The 23900-nt window shown below is 41.9% G+C and overlaps 1 protein-coding gene across 2 annotated transcripts; it reads right to left on the minus strand.

Annotated features, from left to right (window-relative positions):
* Nucleotides 1–617: 617 nt before the first annotated feature.
* fam160a1a (family with sequence similarity 160 member A1a) lies at nucleotides 618–23629 on the minus strand. 2 transcript variants are annotated; one of them, XM_026360106.1, is made up of 13 exons: nucleotides 23376–23629; nucleotides 14832–14888; nucleotides 12748–12969; nucleotides 9291–9971; nucleotides 7919–8077; nucleotides 7692–7778; nucleotides 7117–7284; nucleotides 6426–6505; nucleotides 6000–6214; nucleotides 4411–5412; nucleotides 4132–4310; nucleotides 3419–3572; nucleotides 618–2755 (listed from the first exon to the last, which is right to left on the minus strand). In XM_026360106.1, the coding sequence occupies exons 3-13, from the start codon at nucleotides 12853–12855 to the stop codon at nucleotides 2556–2558; spliced, it is 3033 nt and encodes a 1010-aa protein (XP_026215891.1). In that variant the 5' UTR covers nucleotides 12856–12969; nucleotides 14832–14888; nucleotides 23376–23629; the 3' UTR covers nucleotides 618–2555. The 2 variants fall into 2 exon arrangements, with proteins under 2 accessions (XP_026215891.1, XP_026215892.1); XM_026360107.1 differs by lacking the exon at nucleotides 23376–23629 and adding an exon at nucleotides 22353–22455.
* Nucleotides 23630–23900: the final 271 nt, after the last annotated feature.

The raw sequence follows: 23900 nt of genomic DNA on the forward strand, positions 1-23900 counted from the left end.
CTATATCAATACCAGGTAGAGTGTTGTTCTTCAGAACAGTTTAGTGTGTGACTAAAGGCAACTGTGTGCAGACAGCATGTCATTACTGCTCAGCCCCTAGAGCTGTTGGAGCTTTATTACAAACAATTTATTTTTAAAAACGTGTTGTTCAGGAGACCAACAGTAGGTGCTTGCTGGTAACCCCGTCAGTAAGATATTGCAGTAATCAAGCTGAGATTTACCAAAACCTGCACAAGGAGTTGTGTTGCATATTCGGAAAGGTGGTGTCTGATCTTTCTGATGTTGGAAAGAGCAAATCTGCATGAACTTGAGACAGAGGAGATGTGGTCGGTAAAGCTCTGTTGATCAGTAATCACCCCCAGGTTTCTGGCAAAGTTAGTTTCACCGTAGACGCCATGTTGATACTGATGAAGAAAGAATATTACTGTATTATTACAAATAAATGCAGAACATACACTTGTATTTACTAGAGAACAACATTTAGTCTTTAACAAAACTTTTCAGGGAGGGAAAGGGCTGTTCAGACAGAAATGAGGAAGGAAAGACTATATTACTGCTGTCAAATGAAACCTGTTAGGAACCAGAGTTTCTAAAATCAGAGAAGAGAATTGAAAACATTTCATTTTCCAGATATGGTCTTTATTCAAATAGGCATGTTTGTCTCTCAGACGTCAGTAACAAAAAGCCTCCTGATCACATCTGATAGAAAACTAAGGCCGAAAAGACAAATCTTTAGAACCTACAAACACAGAACCTGGTCTACAATCTTGGTTATTACATCCTTTTTCATGCCACAATGCTTTCTAAAAACAGTGATTGTTACTGAATCTGTGCTGGTTGAGGGACTGAGTCAACAGTGCATAATGACACTGTAGTATGAAAAAGACTGAAAGTGCTCTGCAACATTTGTTTGCCAGCCTGAAAGACCTATTCAACAATTTAAAAAAAAAAATAAATAATAACTGCTCCGATTGATACAAATATACATTTCCAAGCCTTTCTTGTAAAACGGTTCTATCATACAAAGTCCTACTGCATAATTTATTGTCTGCATAGTATCAAGTAGAGACTGAATGGATTCAAGTAGAAACGATAACACAAACCCGATTTAAAAACTTGAACAATTCTTGATCTAATTACATTAATTCATGAGATGACAACTGAGTGTAAATCACAGGGCCATACCTTTCACTTTCTGCAGCGTGTTTCTACAAAAGGTGTGCAAGTTTTTATCCGATCTACCAAAACCTGTGTTGTAGAAGGTCGTACAACACAAATGTCATATTCCAATTCCACAGCTAAATGTCTTTTGTAAATGCACTTGAAATGAACCAAACTCAGAATTTAGGCACCAATTTAAAGTATTTGTCCCAGTAAAATCACTTCATAATAGACATTTAACAAAATATATCTTTTATATTCTTTTAACAACCATGTGAATGAAAAATAAAGGCACTTTACAACAGGTGCCTTTAGTAACCTTTAAAGTCTGAGGTGGTTTTGAACAGATGCAAAACTCACTCAAAAAATAACTCACTATGTCAATTTAACAACACCCAATACAATCCTTAATTAAAAGAAATGATGAAAAACCATAATAATTAAAAAGCCCAAATAGAAGGAACCTCAGTGGAAAAAAAAAAAAAGTTTAAATACCCCATCCCATTCTGAAAATATGTAAAACTAAGTTACATCCAAAATGTACTCGATTTGCATGGTGTTACATGTCAATGGAACCTTTTTTACAATATATACACACACTATAAAGCATCACTATAGTAAGGCTAAATGATTATAGTATGAATAAACCTGGTTTTGGTGCTAAGGTCTCGAGAACATGTGGAGCCCAGTAATGTAAGAAACTAGTGCATCTCAGAAGAACTGTCTCACCAAAGGTGTTTTTAAAAATAAAAAATAAAAACTCCTGAGGTACTGTTGTGAATCGCTAAAAACTCCAACAACATCTACTTCTAACACACGAGGAGTTTGCAGAAATGCTACTTAGTAAAGTTTGAAAGTCAAACGTGACAAACCCAGTTTGTGTCAGTGAACAAAGTTAGGATGTGTTTCAGTGATGCTGAAATCAAATTATATTTTCATGCTGTAATCCTAAGGCAAACCGCTCCTGAAAGGCCACCTGAGTATTTAATAGGACCACACCGAGCAGTTGAAGCTCATTGTAAGACACGTTCATATCAAGAGCGGAACCCTGAAGTTCAGACAAGGGTGGATGATTGCAAATGGAAAAAACAACAAGGACCTCTCTACTATCTTTGGTTGGTGGACCTGGAGCTCGCCTTTATGATTATTATCAGCTGGTGCAGGCTTCAGCAAACAGGTCGAGATTTTGCAGCTTAATGTTTGGGCCTCCTCCTCGGCTACCAAACACTTTACAGAACCAGAAATATTACATTAAAAAGCACATGAAAGTGAAAATAAATACTATTTTAAAAAAAACAAAAAAAAACAGTTGTATAACTCATTGAAGTAGTAGTGCCTGAAAAAAATAGACAACTAGGATCAAAAGAGAGTTAAGTTGGACTCATCACGGAGGCCTATTGGGACTCTTCCATAGGAATGTAAGATAAGATGGAGTGCTCTTGTGCAAATGCAGCCAGTTCTTTGAGGAACTCTGTGAAGAGGACGGTAGCGAAGACCTCTGTCCGGTCCAGAGAGATGGATGCTTTGGGTTTTGTTGTCGGTGAGCTCTTCAAGATCCTCCCCGCCTCGCCGTGGGTAGAGCCGCTGTTTTTATCTAAAAATAAATAAAGAATTTAATGACTCAAACAAAAAAATCTGCTCATAGTCGCACTCTTTGCCACACAAGATGGAATTTGGGGCATTTTGTAAACAGAATTCTCTGTTTATAGATAATTTGACACAAAAAGTAGAATCTGCGTTTCTAAAAACACTCAGTGATCCCGTTAGCCAACTAAAAATTCTCATCTTACTTTCTAATGTTTCCACAAACATACTTCCAACATTTTTTAAGCTCCTCTATGAAAGTGCAGGGAATCAAGGTCAAGAACGGAAATAAAACCCAAGGGCTTCGCAGACTGCTCCACTGCAAAGACACAAGTCAAGTACAAATATTCCCCACCAGGAGCCAAAACACAAACTGATAATGAATGCAGATGTTGTTTTGAAACATTTTTGACTTCGAGTTAGTGAGTGTTTCTTTTCTAATAATCAGATCACGATCTCAGTCAACAAGCCTGAACTAACTGCAGAGCTGAAAATGCATTAAATCATCCATCATCTAAACTGCTCATCACATTAATGGTAAAAGACAATATAGAGTCACCGGTTAATGGAGTGTGGGTGGAAACTGCAACCTCTCAGCCAACATAAACCTGCTGTGAGGTAGGTTTACTTGAGATCTAAGTTCAAATACAAGTAGAAGTTGTAGCCGACATACAGAGAAAAATCCGAGATGTTGCTGTAGTGTCATCAGCTGCCATGAATGGAGTCTCCCGGGCCAGCAGCCAGTGCTGAGCAGCAGTGATCAGCTCTGGAAAGTCTTTTCTGGTGGCAGCCAGCTCTTCTATCTGGTTCTTCACGATGGCTAGGACCTAAGAAGAAAGAAGAAGAGGAAGACAAATTAAAAAAAGAAACTGAAGATCCCATTTAAATCTACAAAATGTACGCTAATGGGAACAACCTTGAAATCTGAGCACTGCAGTCGAGTGTCTGAAAGTTTTCAGTTCTTCATCATGTTAATTATGAAAAGACAACAGAGCAACGAGTGCTCAGATTTCAAACGGCTCATTGTATTCCTGTTTCAAATCTCACATCTGAAAAGCCACCTGTGTGTCTCAACCGCTTTCAGTTAAACCCAAATCTTTTGCTTCCTTTTTCTTGGTTTCGTTTACTTGATGATGCACAAATCTCAGAGGAAGGAATGGAAACAAAAGGCCTTTGGCGGCATAAAAAAAAAAAAAAGATACCCCTTCTCCTGGAGATGGTGACATTGTGAGATTCATACAGAATTCCTACTGTGAACAGCTGAACCCTTAAGGGAATGATGTTCTATAAGACCATATTTTAGATTTAATATTGGTTTAGATATATATTGTATTGTACTTGTCTTACAAGATGTGACATTACACAAATACTAAATGTTTTTGTTACCTGGTAAAGGGAGCGAACAGTTGGCTGAAAGACTAAGTTGGTGTTGAGGAGGAAAGAGCGCAGGAGAGGCTGAGGGTAGGCCGCCAACTGAGCCAGGATGCCCGTCAATAGCAAGTTGACATGAAGCGAGTTGGACAGCATGTTCTCCAGACGAGACAACAGCACACTTACAAATGGACCTGCAGAAAGAGCAATTAGACCCGTCTTTAAATTGTGCGGCCCAAATGCAATTTTTGGTAAATAATGAAGCAGAAGTTAATAAATGACCCATGAACGTACCTGTAAAAGGCTGTGAATAGCTTCTATTTGCACTTGCACTACGAAACCTAGTCCCAAACGGTGAATGCAGTTTCTCCGACTCTGGTGTTTCAGCTGAGAAAGAGGTGAAATCCATCCCATCATCCTCTTCCTCCTCCACCACAGGCGTGACAGGTTTCTTCAGCGCTCCGTCGGCTTTAACAGGTTTTCCACGCGCTTCTGTGTCCAATGTACGAATGAGCTCCTCGTACTGAGCGATAAGGTCGTCGCCCAACTCAGCAGCAGTCGTTTTTTGGAGGTTTGAATTACAGTCCGTTTGACCTTTGTCCTTGGTGTCCAAGCTATTCTGGCCACTCTCAGTCACTGTGGAGGTTGGAAGTGTTAGACTGAGTCTGTTTTTCAGGGGAACGTCTACTGAGCCTGTTTGGACGTCCGTTTCTGGCCGTTTGGGTTTGTGCTTCCTGTGCTCATCATCTCTGGCGTCTTTCTTGGCAACAAGATCATACACCATGACATCGTCCTGGAACTCATTTTCTTCAATATATAAGCCTTTAACAAACATGTTGGCGGTTCTTCTCATCTCCTGGATGTGCTTTGGAGGCTGAGCGGGAGGCAGCTGAGGAGGGTTAATCTCCACAGGAGCTTCTTGAGTCTGCACCGGGCACGCATCGTAACTATCATCCCACTCAAGCTCCAGCTGGTTGACAGAGGGCGGCTCTGTAATTGGTAGTGGGCAGGGATGAGGGCGTGGTGCTGGCGGCTGAGGAGCTCTCTTGAGAGCCATCTGGGTTTGTCGAGTCTTCAGCCCTGAGTCCTCGAGGATGCCGGGCTGGTATTTCTCAGGAGGTGGGTCCTCTCCATCGTACGGAGCTGACCAAACCCGACAAGCCCGTATGCAGCTACTGATGCTCAGACGGGCGTCGTAGAGGTAATGAAGGTAACTGACATCCAGGTAGAATTCTGATCCAATTGTGCAGGAGTTACCCGAGCCATCTCCCTCTCCTGAGAAGCTTTCTTTTTCATCTGAGAAAAAAAACAAAAAAAAAAACTGGTGATAAATGCTGGCAGCATCGCACTGCAGCTCTCACACAGAGCAAAACTAATGAGTTTGACATGAAACTCCAGGGGGCAAAGTGATGTAATACTGCAAAACAGCAGGAGATTTCCACCATTTGATAAAATCCCCATCATGTCTTCTATATGTTCATGTCTCAATTAAATGCAGCTCAACACCACGTTTGAAAATGTAAATAAATTACAACTTGCAGTTTTCTTTTAGCCATTATAATTACGGTACACCACTTTTTAATTTATACCATCCACTCATCAGACAATATATAAATAGTGGGGGATATAAATAGTGAAATCTGCTGCATGAATTCACTTTGCAGCAGATTTGAAAGCAGAAACAAAAAAAAAATCAGCCACAGAAGCTGACAACAAATGGCAAGAAAGTAGTAATTAATTTGGACTAATCAGCATCACACACAGAATTTGTTGTACAAACCAACTTCCAAGTTCAACATGAACTGGTTCGACTCCGTCTATTGTCACTGTGCACGTGCAGTTTCATTGCAATGAGATTTATTACTGACATTTCGATGTGTTACCTGTAGTAAGAGGCTTAGAGACGGTTTTATCATGAGCCTCTGCACCCTTGGAAAAGCGGATGGAGTCCAGCTGTCGGAGGGGCGGGGGGCTGTGATCAGGACTGCAGCAGGACGGCGTTAATGCCAGGATCTTGGCTGCTGAAACAGAGTAGCAGTCCCTCTCCCTCACCACACGTCTCTGACTCAACATTATGTGATTACAGGGGATCAGGTACCTGGAGAGGCAGATGGGAACAGATCCTGTTAGGGAAAACAACGGGTGGTCGTAGGAGGGAGGAGGATGGGGTGGAGGGGGGAACTGAGCAGACAGATGGCAACACAAGTTTGCATGGTGGGAGGCAGAGTAAAAGCTCATCATTATACTGTATAAACCAATTAGGTGTAGCAGCTTCATAACTGGAATAAGGCAGCATGTAAGACACTCACCTTAATATGAGCTGCAGCATCACATCTTCACAGTATAAACCAATGAGAGTGCGGAAAAGAGCCAGAGACACCGTGCCCAGCTGGAGCGTGCAATGAAACATATTACAGGAGAAAACAGTTTGAAGTGGGGTTTCAGGTACGACTGATGAAAATATGAGTCAAATATCAATCAAGAATTTTGACAACTAATTTTGACTGCTCAAGTTACAGATTGTGTAAATGTTCTATATTGAAATGCAGCACGTTCTCAGTACGAACATATGGCAAAGTTATTAAATATCAAAGGTAAAAGTGAAACGTGAAAAGCAAACACGTTTCTTATTTTGCAGGCGGGTTAAAGATGACAGTAAACTAACACTGGAGGGAACTCTTAGAGCCATTTACACAGGCAAGCAGCTAAAAACACATTATTTATTCATGGTAATGATTCAGATCTACAGTACCAAAATATTTGAACAACATGTCCCATCTCATAGGAGTGTATTAACATATTGATATCAACAGGATAGGTTGCTGCAACTGAGCATCACCATGGCAGCAATCTGCCAGCTCTGCCACCGAGGTTTAAAGTTTCAATAGGAGTCTCAGGGGTTGTTTTTAAATCTAAGAAATCTAGTCTGCAGTTATTAAACATGAGTCATGCTGTCAACATCAGTGTTCTCGCCACTGTGCTGCATTGTTCATCCCGTACCTGGAAGGGGGTGTTGATGCGGCTGACCAGAGTGTCTATGATGTGGACGTTCTCGTGTTGGTGGACGAGGATGAAGGACAGGAAAGTCTGCAGCAGAGCCGGCTCGGAAACGCTTTTCAGGAAGAGGTCGAGGTACGCGGTGGTGGTCATCACCTCTTCTACTGTCAGCTTCATAGACGAACACATTTATTATTTGACTGCTTGTAGACAGTCACATAGGTCACTGTGATAACCTGTTTATTCAAATTCCCCAGTGCTGCACAGATTCAAGCTAACAGAGCATTTTGAAGTATTATTTTCACAATTTAACTATTAAGAAAAGTTCCACTCAGACAGAAGTGATTTTCCTCGGAGAAGTTAGGTTTTAATATTGCATTAGATGTGCTGTTGAGGAATCATTTGACATTTTGAGAAATACTCATGGTCGCCTTCTTGGCCTAGACTAAGATCAATACCACTCTCTTGTCTGTACATTAGTTATGAAGTGGTTATCTTAGGTCATATACAGAGAAGGGGTTAGCTTGGCTCTCTGTCTCTTTAATTTGTCAGTGACTAAAACAGCATCAAGTACTAACCTTGTTGAGAGCTGGTGCGAGGACAGGCACGAGGAACCCGTTATAGATATAACTAACCAGCTGGTCTCTGATATCAGCATGGGCCACCTGGGAACAGTCAATATTAAAAACAGGTACATGTAAGTGATTTCCAGTCAAGCAGAAAGTTGCAGCCATTTACCACGTGTGAATGCATTTTTGATGTGACAGATGCTTGTGGGTTGTGCAGCCTCATCACACACGTTCACCTGAATAACAGCATTGCAGAATTCCAGCGAGTTAAGAAACTGGACAAGCGATGGCATCTGGAGCACGTCGTCTTTGCTCAGGCAGTGCCACTCATCACTGGGAACCTCTATTTTGGTGGGCAGCGACGAGTACAGGCCGCTCAGCCCTGTGGCCAGCACCTAAGAGGAGTATTGATCACAGAAGGAGACGTGAGCTGATTCTGAAAACATGATGCATTTTGCCTCCAGGTGTGTCTTCTTTTAGGTTTATTTGTGGGTGGTGTGCCACCTTGTGGGCACATGTTCTGGTTAAAGCATGGTGCCTTCGAGTACATATATACTATGGATAGATACGCATTACTGAAATGTAAACATATATACCCCCATACACACAGTCTTATATTTATCTGTATGCATGACAGTATGAATATATGTCCATATACACTCAAGTCATGGAACAGGCTGTCTGTTCAGCAAATGAACTGTAGGTACCATCTGACATATAATGAAAGATGTTCAGACGTGAAGTGATTATAGAGTGAAAATTATGGGCTTCATTAAAAATTAATGATGCAGTCTATGGCATAAATGATATGTGCACAGCCTCTCTGCTGTCAGTTATATCTTGAACAACTTCATCAGTGGAGAGGAAAATCATTTCTTTTCTACTTTGATAATATAATGCATATACACAGAGCAGAGCACACATGTGAAATCGCCCGTTTCTCCTCACGCAGTACACATGGATTTATGTCTACTACGGGTCTGCTCGGAGACCTTTACAAATATTTGAGCAGCAAAATGTTTTACTGCCTATAACGCTCCTGCAATAAACACCATGGTATGATAGGAAGGTCACTAATCATATAATTAATGTCAACATACTCTCTACATAGCAAATATCCTGTGAAGAAGTTCTTAGCATTTATAAAAGGTGGGATTTTAAACAGACAACCTGTAGCAGTGCAGTTTCATACGCAGACTGTAAGAATGTGTTAGTATTGCATTCATGTTTGCATACTCTAGAATTATCCTTGTGTCCTCCCAATGGAACCAATTAAATTCTGACTCCTGTCATGGAATCAAAAGCTATTTTTCCAATATGCTGTCTTTCACCTTAGGAAATATCATTATTTACATGGGATTAACTCATAACTGGGGCTTTTTGTGAATGCCAGACATTTATAACATTCAGTGCTAATCAGGTCTTTTTAAACAGCATATTCTGACCTGACAAGCGGGGTCACAGAATGATCAGGCACAAACAATGGCACTAACTCTGACTAACTAGGATTATTAATAACATTTTAATTGGGGTTAGTTTTATACTAAAATCATCAAGTATATGAGAGAAAGAGAAAAAACAAACAGCAACTCATCATTTGAGACTGACCGGACAGAAGTAGGTGTTCTGTGCGATGTGTTTGGCCACTCGCTCATTCTCAGCAGACAAAGACATAATGAGCAGCAGGGCATCCCTGGCCTGCTGGCCCACTGTGCCCTCTCTGTGGATGAAGGGGATGAGCAGGGAGAAGATGAGGAAGTTTGTGGCTCCCTGATCCTCACTGGTGTGGAAAAACAGCTCCAGAATCGAAGGGTCCTTCGCCAGAACACAGCACAGCTGGTTGAGCAGCAGGACCAGCTCAGCTTCCACTGCTGGCGCGGCTGTGCCCGAACAGGAGGACAAGAGCATCATGAGTGGCCGCAAGATGGGTTTATGATGCAGCAGCGGCTGGTGGGCCTGTCCCACCAGCATCTCATACATCTTCAGCTGCTCCAGCTTCATGTCATCGGTGAACTCCCTGCGGAGGCTCCACACAAAGAGACGCTCCATCACGTTCTCCATCACTACAAACTCCAGGATGGGGCCCATGGCGCCGGCCTGACCGCTCTCCTCCTCGATAAGAAGGAACAGCATGTGCTCCACATAGTTCTGCACTGCACTCGCCTCATCTCCAGGGACAGGGCCAAAACGAGGGCCTCCAGCAGAGACAACACTGAGATTGAGGACACCCAGAGAGGGCAGGGTGGAGCTGGTGCGCAGGGGGTCATGCTTTTCTAGGATCTTCACCACCTACAAAAAAATAAACAATAAGAATATTGATTATATTGAAACATGAACATAAGTTCTTTCTTCTGCTCTATAAACGTATATCCAAACAGAAAGACACAATGCCACTTGTTGTATAATTATACATTACGTTTTTAAGCCACAATGGAGGACTTCACGATATCCATATTAAATTACATAATTGAGTTGTGACAATAAGCTATTACTGTTATTAGGGAGCAAAACAACACCGATTTTTTATGCTAATAAACTATATAATCATATATGAATATTACCCCTCATGTTACATATAAGCACAGTGCTTGTACACCATTTTACCTTTACACTACTTTCCTTGTCTGTGGCAGGTTAAGAACCAACAAATATCAGGTGTAAACAGACCAGCAGCACAGTACAGATAAACTCAGTTTAGTGACACAAGGTGAAACAGTCTATTGTGTATACAGTCCCTCCCTTGTGAGCCCGCTGCATAGAAACCAGTCGCAATAATGGAGCCAGTGTCCCCAGCCCAGTTGCTGCCATGACAATAACTGACTGTGCACAAGAGAACTGGGCATGGCTGATGGAAACATGAGAACGCAGTACGTAATCTCTGCCCGAGCCGACAGGGATCGCCAGGCATATCGATTGTGGTCTTTGACAGACTGCTGGCACACTACTGCCACCAACCTACATCTGCTCTAAACAGGGTTAGGGTTTATTAAGTCATGATGCATTTATTTCCAAAGCAGCTGTAAGTAAGCATGACTGTTTACTGTATTCAATATAGGTCTGACAGAGGTGACGACATTAGTCATAATGCAGGTCATAGAGGTAAATGTCATTGGCCTGAAGCTTTGAAAATGTGATCCTGCAATGGGCTGAGATTGGATCAACATCAGAAGAAGCAGACTCTGATTTTCAATCCCAGTATGTGCTCTACAAAAGGATCCAGCTGAATAAGGAGTGTTGACACAACAGTGGAGCTGGTTGGTGAGATGATCAATTTCAGGTCAAACAGTTACAATGTACAGTGTGTTCGTAATACTAAGTTGAATTCAAGGGACAGAAAACATTAAAAAAACACTGAATTTTACAAAGTGTAGGGAAACATGGTTGATGTTTACTTCATCGTCATTAACCCCACAAAGTTGTCCTTAAGTAAGGCCGTTAACCTTACACTGAGTTTTCAGCAGAACACAACTTCTCCTGGAGGAGAGAAGAGGAAGGACAAAACTAATTTATCTGAGACATTCTGAGATGTCTGATAACATCACTCAAGAGAAGAACAGTCATACAACTGAAAGTGTTTTGGGGTCACATGGCATTAAGCATGAATGAAATAAGTCAGTAGCTCTGAACAGCCATTGTGACTAATAACAAACTGCCCACACTTCACTGTCTGTGGTCAAAGATTGTTGGCAGCCACAGAAACAGATAGATCACTCTGCACAACAAACACAGTGAGCTTTGTGAGGCCTGGAGAGCAGCAGATAAGACACAGCAGATGAACATAAACCCAATCTTTCAACTCTGACAGAGGCAGAGTTTCTTACAGAAGGACTCAACCAATATTACTTTCAGCATGTTACTCAGATTACAAGTTTTTTTTTTTTCCGAACTGAAACCAAAGTCAAGAGCACTCTTATCAGGCTGCTCACTAACTAACATGGAAATAAGACTCTGCTGGAGTGAAACTGTGCAGCCGCTGGGACACTGAAGTTAATCTGGAACAAAGAGTTCTCAATGTTTCTGTCACAGTCAGAAGCTGGGACCAGATACATCGTTGTATTTTTATAACAACCACAAGTCGTGGCGTTACATGAATCCCAGTCTGTGTGTGTCGTTAGCATTAAGAACATTTCACTTCTAATGAACACTTTTGTTTTTAGTGGCAGGTCTGTCTGTGGTTTGGACTGTACTGTTGAGACTGCTACACTCAGGGACCTACTATAGCTGGTCAGATTGTTTATGCATGTCAGTCCGGTATTTCAACCGTTATAATAAAGAATCCAACCAGTTGGTGCACTGCTAAGAACTTAAAACAGTTACACAGACTACAGCATGCTGTGTACCACAGTGACGGTGAGACAAATCATTTGTGTCCCTCAAACTCTGCACACTTTGATCAAAGCACACAACTTCCCAGCAAATAACACAGCTTATCTCTGAAGTTTAATAAAAACACAGTGGAATTTGCTCATTTAATTTAGTTACGCACAACACAGTGGCTGCTCGCTGACGAAGGGTCAGACCCCACGCTGACAGCCACTAACGCAGACATAAACACAGTTGACAGCTACCAACAGACATTTCTAGCCCTTTATGACGGGCCAGCATCACACTTAAGTCAGTGTGTATAACGTTTGTTCAGCTCAGTGTGGGAGGAGTAGGACTAGCAGGCTGCTGGGTCCCATAGGGGTGAACAGGGACACATGCTGCTGCAAAGAGCCAAGAGTCTGAGCTAGTCTGCTTCACGCTGCCAAGATTCCACTGGCCATGACCACACTGCAGTTTGTTGGGAGTTGACTTAGCCAGTCAGCTTCTACAGCTTAGACTTGTAGCATTAGTTAGTTGGATGCACTCTCTACATTTTCTGGTGCAGTTTTTAAAGCACACAGTTCTCAAGCTGGGGGGATGAACTGATAAATAAAGTAACTAGACAATTAACGGGATATGAAAAAAATAAGTCAGGACACAAATGGGTTAAATCTAACCTAATGTGCTAAGTAATATCAATCTTATGTAAATCAAAGTGCAACAACACTTATGGGACATATGATTCAGTGCTACAATTTACCTGAGCCCAGTGGTTCTTGAACACGATCATGCAGGTCTCTGGATCCACCCCCTTTAAGAGCAGAGACTGACCGTCTCTATTTCCATTGGCAACCATGGAGGCCATCATGGTGACCAGATCATACGCGGGTTAAACCATGTCATAGGCGGGAGAGGGAGGTCATTTCGGGGCTGCTAATTGGGTGCAACAATAAACGCAGGAGCAGGAATAATCACAGGGGACCTGAGAAGCCAGAAAAACAAAGCAATCAGACATAATCATACAGGAATCCATAGAAAAGACAACACGGATGCAATGACATGACTGATGACTGCAGCGCGTTGCTCTCCCTGTCTGCCTCTGCATAGCTGGACAGCAGCTATGACAGGCACGCAGGACAGAGAACAATTACAGGAGAAGTCAGATGATTCAGTTGAGGGGAGAAAGAGACACATCTTGCTTGACGTTGGCTCTGAGAGTTGCATGCCGCGCTCTGGACTTTAGACTAAGCTGTCAAATTGCTGTTGGAAATGCCTCACACCCTCACAGAGGATCCCTGCAGGCCCCCTGACATCACTCTCATTACAGAAATATTTGCTGACATCAAAAGGTGAACAGCAACTGGGTATTAGCTACACTGACTGAAGAGGGAGGGGGAAATAAGAGCATTGGTAGTTTTTGTAAATCCGACTTGATTGTGTGTTGAAGTGTTTTCATCTCTTGATGAAACGTTTCAACAACATATTCAGGCAAGTGAGCGCTCACATTGCAAAAAAAAATATTATTTTAGTTGAAAATAGCCAGGGGGCAGCTTTAGAGATTGGCTCCAACACTCGCACTGGCAGAGTGGAAATTCAGGGAAAGAAACTAATTTGTCGTTTCCCTTAGAGAGGACATTACTGGAAAGTCTGATTCTGCTGAACCAGACAGACGTTTTTCCTGACAACAGTGTAGTGTGCTGTTTAAACATGTATAATTTAAGATGTCATACAACTATAAATAAAAATAATAATTAATTAATCTAGCTCTGTACTATACTTAAACTGGTTTCCAGGTACACGCCTGCACTTCAGGAGGAAGGATGTTAGGATGTGCCTCATCTCCCATGTTTCCTCTGCTTGCTGACAATGAATATTTGTCACATTTATCATTAATCTGCAAGGATATTATACACAAAGTCTCCAACAATAGAGAACATTTAATAAGAAGGACGGTCCACAGTCAGTCAAACAAGCGGATGCTTCGCCAATGAGTAAATGCAAATGAGTAATATTAGCATCCCAACATTATAGTTAAACAACAGTTGAGGCAGATTGAAGAAGTTTGAAGAAGAGTCACAGAGGGGAGACTCTGGATGGACAGACATGTGATTATGATTGAATTAGTTTTCAGTCACGTTATGGGTGCAGAGACCTAAAGAACAAAACAAAAAAACAACCCTTCCAACACATCAAATCATCTGTTCTAATGTGATCACACGTCAACAGAAGATCTGAGAACAGAGAACCGCTTTCATCGCTTTACTTCCTCCCCATTATCCTGCTGCCAGGATAAAAGCTTACAGAAGTATGGACAGATAAGCAGCTACTGTATTTGTCTTTTGATGTTTTATGCCAACCAATCTCATAGTGTAGTTGTTGAGATTCTTCAGTCTGGACCAAAGAGGGGGACTGACAAATTAACCAAGCATGGCTAAAACAGCAACTCAGTATTTAGCCAAACCGTGACCTAACATAGTATAAGGCTGTCACTATCCAACACTAACACTACACTCAAACTAGACAACACGGGACAACATGAACTCTGTCACCACAGGGGATCAACTGTGAAACACGGAGCAGCTGTACGGCAAAATACCAAATTAGAGCCTCCAGCTCCTGCCCCCAAAGTTTCCTTCTAACCAATCACAGCACATCCTCTATTCCCCCCCCCCCCTACTTTGTCCCACTACCACAGTCACAGCCCCGCCAACCACAGAGCTGGTGGGGATGTGGAAGGCACACAGTCAATCTTTTGCCATCTGCGTGCCGGCTGCTTGGATTCTTGAGAAGGAATGTGAGAGCAGCGTGGAGAGCATGTCAGATTGTGTGTGTGGGGTTTCTTACCTTCGCTGTACCATCTTTAGGACGGGTCCCTAAGAAGACGAAGACCTCAATCTGTTCCTGTTGTCAAAACACAAAATGGAGATATGAAGATATGTGGAGAGAGGAGTAGGAAATGAGAGCTGGTGTGAGAGGAGAGGCATGGCGGGAAGTGACTGGACATGAGTAAGCTGCTCTGAACGCGACTTGGATGGAGACAGAGAGGAGGAGGGAACGAGGGAGGGAGACAAGAGAAGGAGGGGGAGGGAATAAAAAGGAAAAACAGTGTGGGAGAAAGTCTACAGAAAAAGGAGGTGCAAAAAAAATGACAGAAACAGTGTTGCAATACAAAAAAATTAAAAGAATGAAACAACTGTATGTCAGCAGCAAGAATTCAACATCAGTATGACATCTTCATCGAAGTCCTATTCCATTGTTCTCAGTGAACAATCACATACAAGGCTAAACGAAAAGAGAAAAAAGAATCACCTCCCAACAATTCCTCCATCATAAGATAATAACTCTACTGTCCCTTCAAATCAGTGCTGTAATGCAAGTGGCATCCCTGTCAGCTGCAGGAGGCCCATTCCTCACAACGCCCCTCTCCACCAATAAAACAGAGCCACCGTGGGAATAAATCATCCCATGACGCAGCAACAAAACTCCCAGAATCCAACTTTTTATTGCACACACACGCACACACACACACACACACACACACACACACAAGGCTCCACTCTGACCCCACAACCTCTGCCGTGAGCTCTAATTTACGTTTGGCCAGAAACAAAATGAAGAATGTGGGTTCTGGAAAAGTTTTGTAAAAGCACGATGTCGTGCAAACAGAAAGTGAGACAGGACGTGTGTGTGTGTGTGTTTCTGTAAGTGTGGGTGAGTGCGCTAAGGGGGAGTCATCATTTTGTCTTACTGGCTAGTTTTGTGCCATGGCATGGACTCACATGTAATTTTCCCCCTCGCAGCTCATTTTAGAGGCCACCCACGGAGCTGCACATAACACTCATTTCAACTGTGACATTCAAAAATGTCAATTACATTTGTACATCACAACTGACCTTTGTTTTGCATGTGCACACATTAGAAGGAGCAATTCTCCGTTCGGCTGAAAAACAACATCAACATATAGACAGGAGTGGTTCGCAAATCAAAGCGCTGACCTTTCACAACCTGCTCCGCCAGCTGAGATACAGCTGCTCCAGACCTGACTTAATTTTCCTATTTACAGCCTCACAGCAGGTTTTAAAAATGGCTACCAGGCAAATGACCAGATGTCAGCTGCTGGTAGCAGAAGTCGGACTCCCTGACATCATTTAATCGTTTAGAACAGGAGTGATAATGGTTCTGTGTGATGATACCTGCTATGTCAGCAGAGCAAACTGATAAAGAATGGTACGTCTCACACAAGGTGGGTTTAACTAAAAGCTTTCCTAGCAGATTGACTGTCATTTTATTTACATATATTTCTATCGATGATGTAGTAGCCTGCCTGTTCTATTGCGCTCTGCTCCGTCTCACATGTGCTGTATTCACCTGTTGTTCATTTATAACTCCAGTCAATTGCTGCTGTTCATTTGTTTCAGCTGTCTCTGTTTGTACAGCTGCCTCAGTTATTGATGCTGACAGGTTATTGTTAACAGTCACAGTCGCTCTCGCATTGAGTGAAGTTTTTGTTTGTTTGGAGGGTTACAACAGCCTGCTGTAAGATTATCCTGAGCTGAGTAGTGATTAGCCCCTCTCAGACAACAATACACTGGCAACAACCCTCAAATATGCTTAAATATGCTGCAGTAAATTTCTGTGTTAAAACCAGGCAATTAGGTCAAGATCAGAATTTAATAAATCAAAGCACGATGGTGAAACTTCAACACAGTACAACAAAGAGAGCTAAGAATAAATGAGTTTTTTCACCCACTGTAATGCACGTCTGTTAAGGAAAGACACAACCTACATTGCGCTCTCGTTTACAGTACTTGCTGTCAGGTCAAACAGACCACTGGCCCACAGTTACCCAGAAGACACTGCTCTAGTTGCCCAAAATAACCTGAAATACAGTAAAGCCAGAAATGGGACAAGCAGAGCACTTGCCAAAGTATAGGTTGTTAATCTTAGGGTGTGTGTGTGTGTGTGTGTGTGTGTGTGTGTGTGTGTGTGAGTGAGTCAGTGACTTGTTTCTGAAATAGTTTGTGATTTAAATGTTTCCTTGACAATGCAGTGTGTGTGTGTGTGTGTGTGTGTGTGTGTGTTGCAGTCTCATTGCTCCGCTTGCCTCACTGGATTCTCCTAAATTGGTAGTTTTCAATTATCCAATTATGGCAACTTGATAATCACACATTGTGTCCACAGCAGCAGAGACGGTCATCATAGAGATGGATCTGAGATACAATTAGATAAACCCACACACACACACACACACACACACACACACGTCATATATTACTATACTTGGGAGGACACTCGCCTGTTACCCTGACCATCCCAACTAACTGTCTCACCCGAACACAAACTATCTCAAACCAAACTTATGTCTCCATTAAACACACCTATTCTTGCTGTTATTCAACTAACCAATAAGTATTGTTCTAGTCTTCTGTTCTGCCCTTTCTGACTTGTCTCTCACTGAGAACACTCTGTCTTTGACTTGTTCTTTGTTGTTGGCCCACGATAGCTGCAGGTTTTTACAAGCCAAGTGCTCATTCCCACTAGTTATAAACAGACAAACTCTGATCTGATGTTTATGAACTAAAATGAAGTGTAATATCTGGGAATTTCTAATATATAAAATATATTGGATCACATTTTCCCCGTGTAAAAAAATATCAAAGGTAAACCTATTTTTATATCCCAGCTCTTACGGACATGTGTTTTATATGACTGACAGAAGGCAAAAAGAAAAGTAATGCCCACATTAAAATATAAACCCTCTCACCCAAGACCAATCAAACCTGCGTAGCTCTCCCAGGTTTCACTCTCCTCCATCTCCTGAGGGAAATACGTGGCTCGAGCTGCTGAATGCTTCATTATGTTGAACAGCTATTCACTAACTTTGTCTGCCTGCCCCTTTTTTAATGTAATATGGATATAAGAAAACTTCAAAATAACTAGCTAAAAGATGCTGAAAAGCTCTATAGAGTGAAGGGAAAACTGTCAGCAATACTTATTTAATATAGTTTTGCAGCTTTAAATACTGTAATAATGCAGCTGAAGTATCTCCAGTTTGCTGTGTACCGTTTCTAATACTAATAGTGGGCCTGGCAGTGTTTAGAGGCTGCTGCAGCTAAATACATCTACAGTTAACGGCCAAAAGGTTTGGCTCTTCTGGTTTATAATACCTTTGTGCAACATGCTAATTTAAATTTGTTGGATTGGTTTAGGTATTCATAACTACTGCTGCACAAATATGACCAAACACTGGAAGTTCCAGTTTTTTCAGTGGGGATGGTTTTAATAGTGTTGTTACATAAAGAGCAACAGGCTCTTGTTCCCTCACTCCCAAGAGGTGACACATTAACAAATAAAACATGGGTTTGGCTATGGTGCCGTCTCTTATTTCAGACGGGCCAAAAGAGGAATTAATAAAAGCCCAGGTTAAAAGGAGCCAACCTGATGTATGAAAAATAATAATAGGTTCGCTTTTAGAGGTTGAGTTTTTTTTTTTTTTTTTGATCTGGCTTCTGGCATTGACAGGTTTCTGCCATTCCAGACTAACACACACACACACACACACACACACACACACACACACACACACACACACACACACACACAGGCGTGGTCTGGACAAATAGCTGAAAGGCAAGACACACCCTTTACTCAGAGTAAAGATCATCTTTCTGGCTAAACAAGAGTTTTAAATCTCACGTCCACAGAAAAACTTGAGCATTCATAACATTTTTCATGTCAGATTCTTTCTAAAACTCGCTCTTCTCAGCATTTCAGCTGCCACATAGAAGACAAGTTTCATGCACAGTTTCATTTCTCCTGAGCTCACAGTCCGTTTCCCTCTGCTGAAGGTGGAGTTCACACAGTGGCGAGGTGAGAGCGATGGTGACCCAGAGACTGACAGGCCTGTTAAAGTGATAGCAGCTGTTAAAATATTTAAGGCTACAGGTGAAGCCACTGAAAAGCTTCGCCTGCCTATAGTGTTCACCATCTTCATCCAACCTACAACACAGCAGGAAGGAAAAACCATTCATTGTCTTAGCCATGTCTCAATTATTCCCTTCTGCTAGTAGCTCAGTGACCACCATGTTGGACCATCTTTGGGAGAAACAGACTCGGACTGACATCATATTCAAAGCCGATTTCAACACTTTCATTTGGGTTGGGTCTCCACTGCTTAGCTAAACCTGCAAAAAACTACTTTTTAAGAAATGTAAGAAGAAGGTTTATGCTGGAAAACCAAAACCCAGTCATCCCATTCACTGTTGATGTAAAAATACTGGTTATGCTGCAGTGTGCACAGCTTTAAATCAGACATCAGTTATAATACAATATCAAAAACAAGGTTATTATCTTGGGATTTTATTTTTTACCTCGTCAGGCTGTCGTTACCAGAATCCTCCAATTAACTTAATTGTTGTTGAAAAAGATCATTTTCCACCTGAAACCCCCTAAAGGCCCATCAAAAAGGACAAAACACTGAATAATGACTGTAACTAGCGTATGAGGTAAGACTGCGATTATGTAAGCACATGATGTTGTTCCATGCTGCATGTCAGAGGATTTTCACTTGGACGTGAAGGCTAACAGGGTGTTGGCTGAAAACTGGTTTCAGAAACAGGCTGCTCACACTATAATTCTCAGTCATCACGAAAAGAAATTCATTAACATGTCAAACACACAAGTGCTTAGTTTAGCTGGAAGGAAAGAAAAGAGACGAAAGCTACAGTAGTAGCAGAGATCCTAAAGGGAAAAATATTCTCTTCCACATACTGAACTCTATATACTGTACAGTGGATAAAGGCCAGACAGAGGACACAAGAGCCCTTATGTCCCATTGTTAACATCAAAGACATGTGGCCAACTTCACATGCTGCAACTCTTGAAAGAGATTTCAGTCTGCAGTGATAATGAAGAGCTTTTTACTCCATATAGAGACAGTTTCCTGCTCCCTGCTACTGATACTAGCCAAGGGTGACATACACCTGTGTGTGCACAAGTCAGTGCATTTATTGAATGGGTATATACGATATGTGTGCAATTGATTTTCCTTCCCCACCACCCAGTGAGTAACCTAAGGCATAACTTTTGATAACATTGTGACGACCACAGAAGAAGATCAGATGACTTAAAGGCTCCATGCTTGCATGTTTTTCATGCTCTGCCTTTGTGACAAGCCACTAACTCTGGAATCTTTTTCTTAACCAGTATAAAAATGTGGGACTTTATTGCAGTAAAACAAATACACTGCCTATACCAAATAAAAAAAACTGGATTTAACTAAACAAATGGGTAATTATTGGACATTGGATAATTACTGCATGGATGATTATGTTTCAGCTGGATTTCTTAAACCTCCATGTCAGAGAAAGGTAGAAAGATGCTAATCGAAATGATGGCACTGGAAATAAGCGCTGTAATCAAAGCTAAAGGCGATGCAATTAAATATTCAAGTGTGTGACTTTTTTTTTGGACGGGCAGTGTATATGATGAAACATATTACATCTGCATTAAATGTCATGTATTACGTGTAATTAAACCGTTTTATTTATAATTAATAGCAAATACAACTCTCCTTTCTGACTCTTTAACCTACAGATCATGACACATTTTGCCCTTGTGCCCTTTTTCTGATCATCCCTGGATAACATGAGCTGGTGACATCATTCCTACGTTCAGGTTGGTATGGGGAGACTTCAGCCTATGCTGAAAACTTCTCCACGCTACAATAGGCTTCTGTCTGTGATAAGAATGTGTTTGGTATGGGTACATCCTATCTCTGCTCCATCTATTTCCACTGTAGCTCGTTTGCACCGTGTTTTACTTTGCTGATAAAAAGCCATGTTTGCATGTGGAATGAGAGAAGCAAGACAAAAATACGGCAAGTCTGAAGTTCAGTGATGTTTATCAGAGAGCAGACAGCAGCACTGCACTCATGTAATCAGCCAACTGAGTGAAAAGAGCGTTCGAGACCTGTGAAAAACTCTACTGCAGTTTTGTTTCTTACAGCAGCAGCATATAAATACCTCACAGGCTCATTTGTGGGAAACATCAAATGATGTCTCCACCCCATCCCCACCCAATCATACTTTTCAAGGCAAAAGAGATGCAAACTCATGTTAATGTCACTCCAAAATAGTAAACAATGACCTGCACAACAGTATGTCACATTTCCTACTGAAGGCTCAACTCAACCTTCATTCGCTTTAACACACATTAGGGGAAACTCCGGGCTGGAATACTGCGTAGACAACACAAATATTAAACCATGAAGACACATAAGAATACCAAAACATCCTTATTGGAATCAGTTTATATCCTATGTATACGAGTAACAATGCAAAATATGTATTCAGATGTCTGTTCAATCTTATCCATATGTTTATGCAGCTGAAAGCATGTTTCCATCTCATTTCATTTCTGTTTGAGCACTGAATAAACAACTGAGATCGATGATAATTACTGATAGGTTTTCCTAGGTCCATTTTCTTTTAACTTAGACATCTAGTTCACTCTTTATGCTAAGACCCAGCTTACGATTCACGTGAAGAGATGAAAAATGCAAAAGAAGAACCAAAAGGCTAAAATAAGGTTTAAATTAAAGGATCTTTAAGGAAAGCCGTTTTCATGTTGCCTGTTACTTCTCGGGGTCAGCATCGAGCCGTAACTGGTGAAGGTGGAGCTAATCCTGAACATGGGACAAAGCTGAGCTGTGTGTGTCCTTCGTGGGAACAGGGAAACAGGTTAGCGCTCCCAAACACATGCTGGTACGGGGACTACAAAACCTGTCTTTCTGTGATCCCTTGATCAAGTGTGACTATCATTTACAGTCTATCATACTGTGACAGACACTCACATGGATCCTGTGTGTGAATATCTTGGTTTCAGCTCATAACAAAAATGTTCTCTATATAAAGTCATTATGTGAGTCCCCTCTTACATCAGTGGTCAAACATTCCTGTCATTCCTGAGAAAATCTATCAAAGCATCAGAACATTTTCAACTTTCTTGCAGCATGTCCGCTTTTATGTTCAACCTATTCATGTTTAGGACGCTAATATGAGAGACGGGAGCAATACGGTAGTTGAGATTTACATATTTGCTGCCATCTCTGGAGTGGAACAGATTACGAGGCCGAGCACCCACAGCACATAAACTATTATGAGCAACAGACACCAGGCTGTATACATTTAAACAGCATCAGAGGGATTTCTCTGTGAAACACTCCTGGATAAGTGGACCACACTTTAAACCACAATAGACTACTTCCCTACAAAACCTCACACTTACATCTTTTACAGTGCTGCACTAAAAACATACTGCCTGAGATGGTGCTGCAGAAAAGCTCTAATAATTTATTTGAATCACCTCAAAGCAGCCGAGTGTGGACAGAGAGCAGAAGAGAACCACAGCTTGAAGGATCCTCACAATGGAAATGTTTAAAACCAGGCTCCGTGAGCACAACAGTCACATCTGCTGATCATTTCCAGACGTATGTGGAGAAGCAGACACTTGTTTTCATAATACAGATCAAGCAACTGGATGACCGGGGTTCAAGTCATGTGATAACTCATGGCTGTTTACAGTGGGGGATGTGAAAGAGACGCCAACTGGAATACTATACAGTGCAGGTCCTGCAATAACCACGCAGCCATCTCCACTGGGCAAACTAACCAGTTGGTAGTGGAAGCTGTAACTCGTCTCCTCTGACTTTTTCTTTTTTTAAACACAGAGAGTTTCAGTCTTTCCTGTTTGGCATCTTTTCTGTCCAAGAACCAGCCTCACAACGGGCCCTTTACACCAGGTGACTTTGAACCAACATTGATTTAGCAGGTGGAAAAGAGCAGCTGCATAGGAATGAAACTCAAACAAGATGGCCAGCCATGAAACATTGATGATGTTTGCTGGTAACTCCACACCACCTACAGCAGGCTCTGGTTTCCTCACACTGGATATCTGAGGTCGGAGCTTATTGGGGCAGAGCCTGAAAGTTAAATAAATAACTTCCACAATAGTCTTTTAAGTAAAGTGGCCCCTGAACATTACTGTGTATAAATAAGTTTACATTTAAAAACATATCATGGAGCAGTGGTTTGCTGTGGCTGTTAAGAGACAGGATGGATCTGCTTTGTCTCTATGTGAAGTCAAGTCTTAAAGTGGAAATAAGGCAGAAAAGTCCTGATGTTTCACTTCTTTAAATGTTCAACACTGATCCGACAGACTCCAGAGTCTGGAGATACCCAACCCCTCCAGGTCAAACTAATAAAGCCACAAGTGTCAGAGGAAAGAAAACACACGGCCAAACAACAACAGGAACCACTGTGTCATTGTAGAAAGTATCAGGTGAGTTCAACCAGGAGAGGAAACGAGGACGAGCTGTGCGTTTCTTACCGTCGGACTCGGACGGATCCTCCGCTCGGACCGACGCAGCGCGGCGTCGTCCGACTCAAACAGAAGGTTTCAAGACACAAAACCACTCAGTTGGCTTTGACCTGTGGGAAATAAATATAAATAAACATTCACTTCGAGCTCAGTCACGGCTCCATAAGACACCTCTTCAATAACCGCGTACGGAGCGGACGTATCGTTCATGTAACCGAGCGACTTAACCTGGTCCGTAGTGCGCACACACACTCTCTCTCTTACACACACACACACACACACACACACACACACACACACACACACACACACACACACACACACACACACACACACACACACAGACAGGTGAAATCGCATTAATCCTCCTTTGCTCGCTCCTCCCACTCAGATCTGCAACAGGCCACGTCCAGAGGACTGTTTTCATTTTCTCCTGAAGTCACACATGAGCTGTAAAATTACAGCAAAGTTAGAAAGTACAGAAGGAAGAAAAAGGAAATAATAAAGTTGTTTAAGTTTGTGTGATCCACTCAG

The sequence above is a fragment of the Anabas testudineus genome, chromosome 1 (assembly GCF_900324465.2).
Source record: "Anabas testudineus chromosome 1, fAnaTes1.2, whole genome shotgun sequence".
Lineage (NCBI taxonomy): Eukaryota > Metazoa > Chordata > Actinopteri > Anabantiformes > Anabantidae > Anabas > Anabas testudineus.

Coding starts and splice junctions, on each gene's coding strand:
- fam160a1a (XM_026360106.1), bottom strand. CDS start 12,855: ATGATGGCCTCCATGGTTGCCAATGGAAATAGAGACGGTCAGTCTCTG. Junction 9,972..12,747: donor TCAAGAACCACTGGGCTCAG/GTAAATTGTAGC, acceptor ATTTTTTTGTAG/GTGGTGAAGATCCTAGAAAA. Junction 8,078..9,290: donor AGAACACCTACTTCTGTCCG/GTCAGTCTCAAA, acceptor TACTCCTCTTAG/GTGCTGGCCACAGGGCTGAG.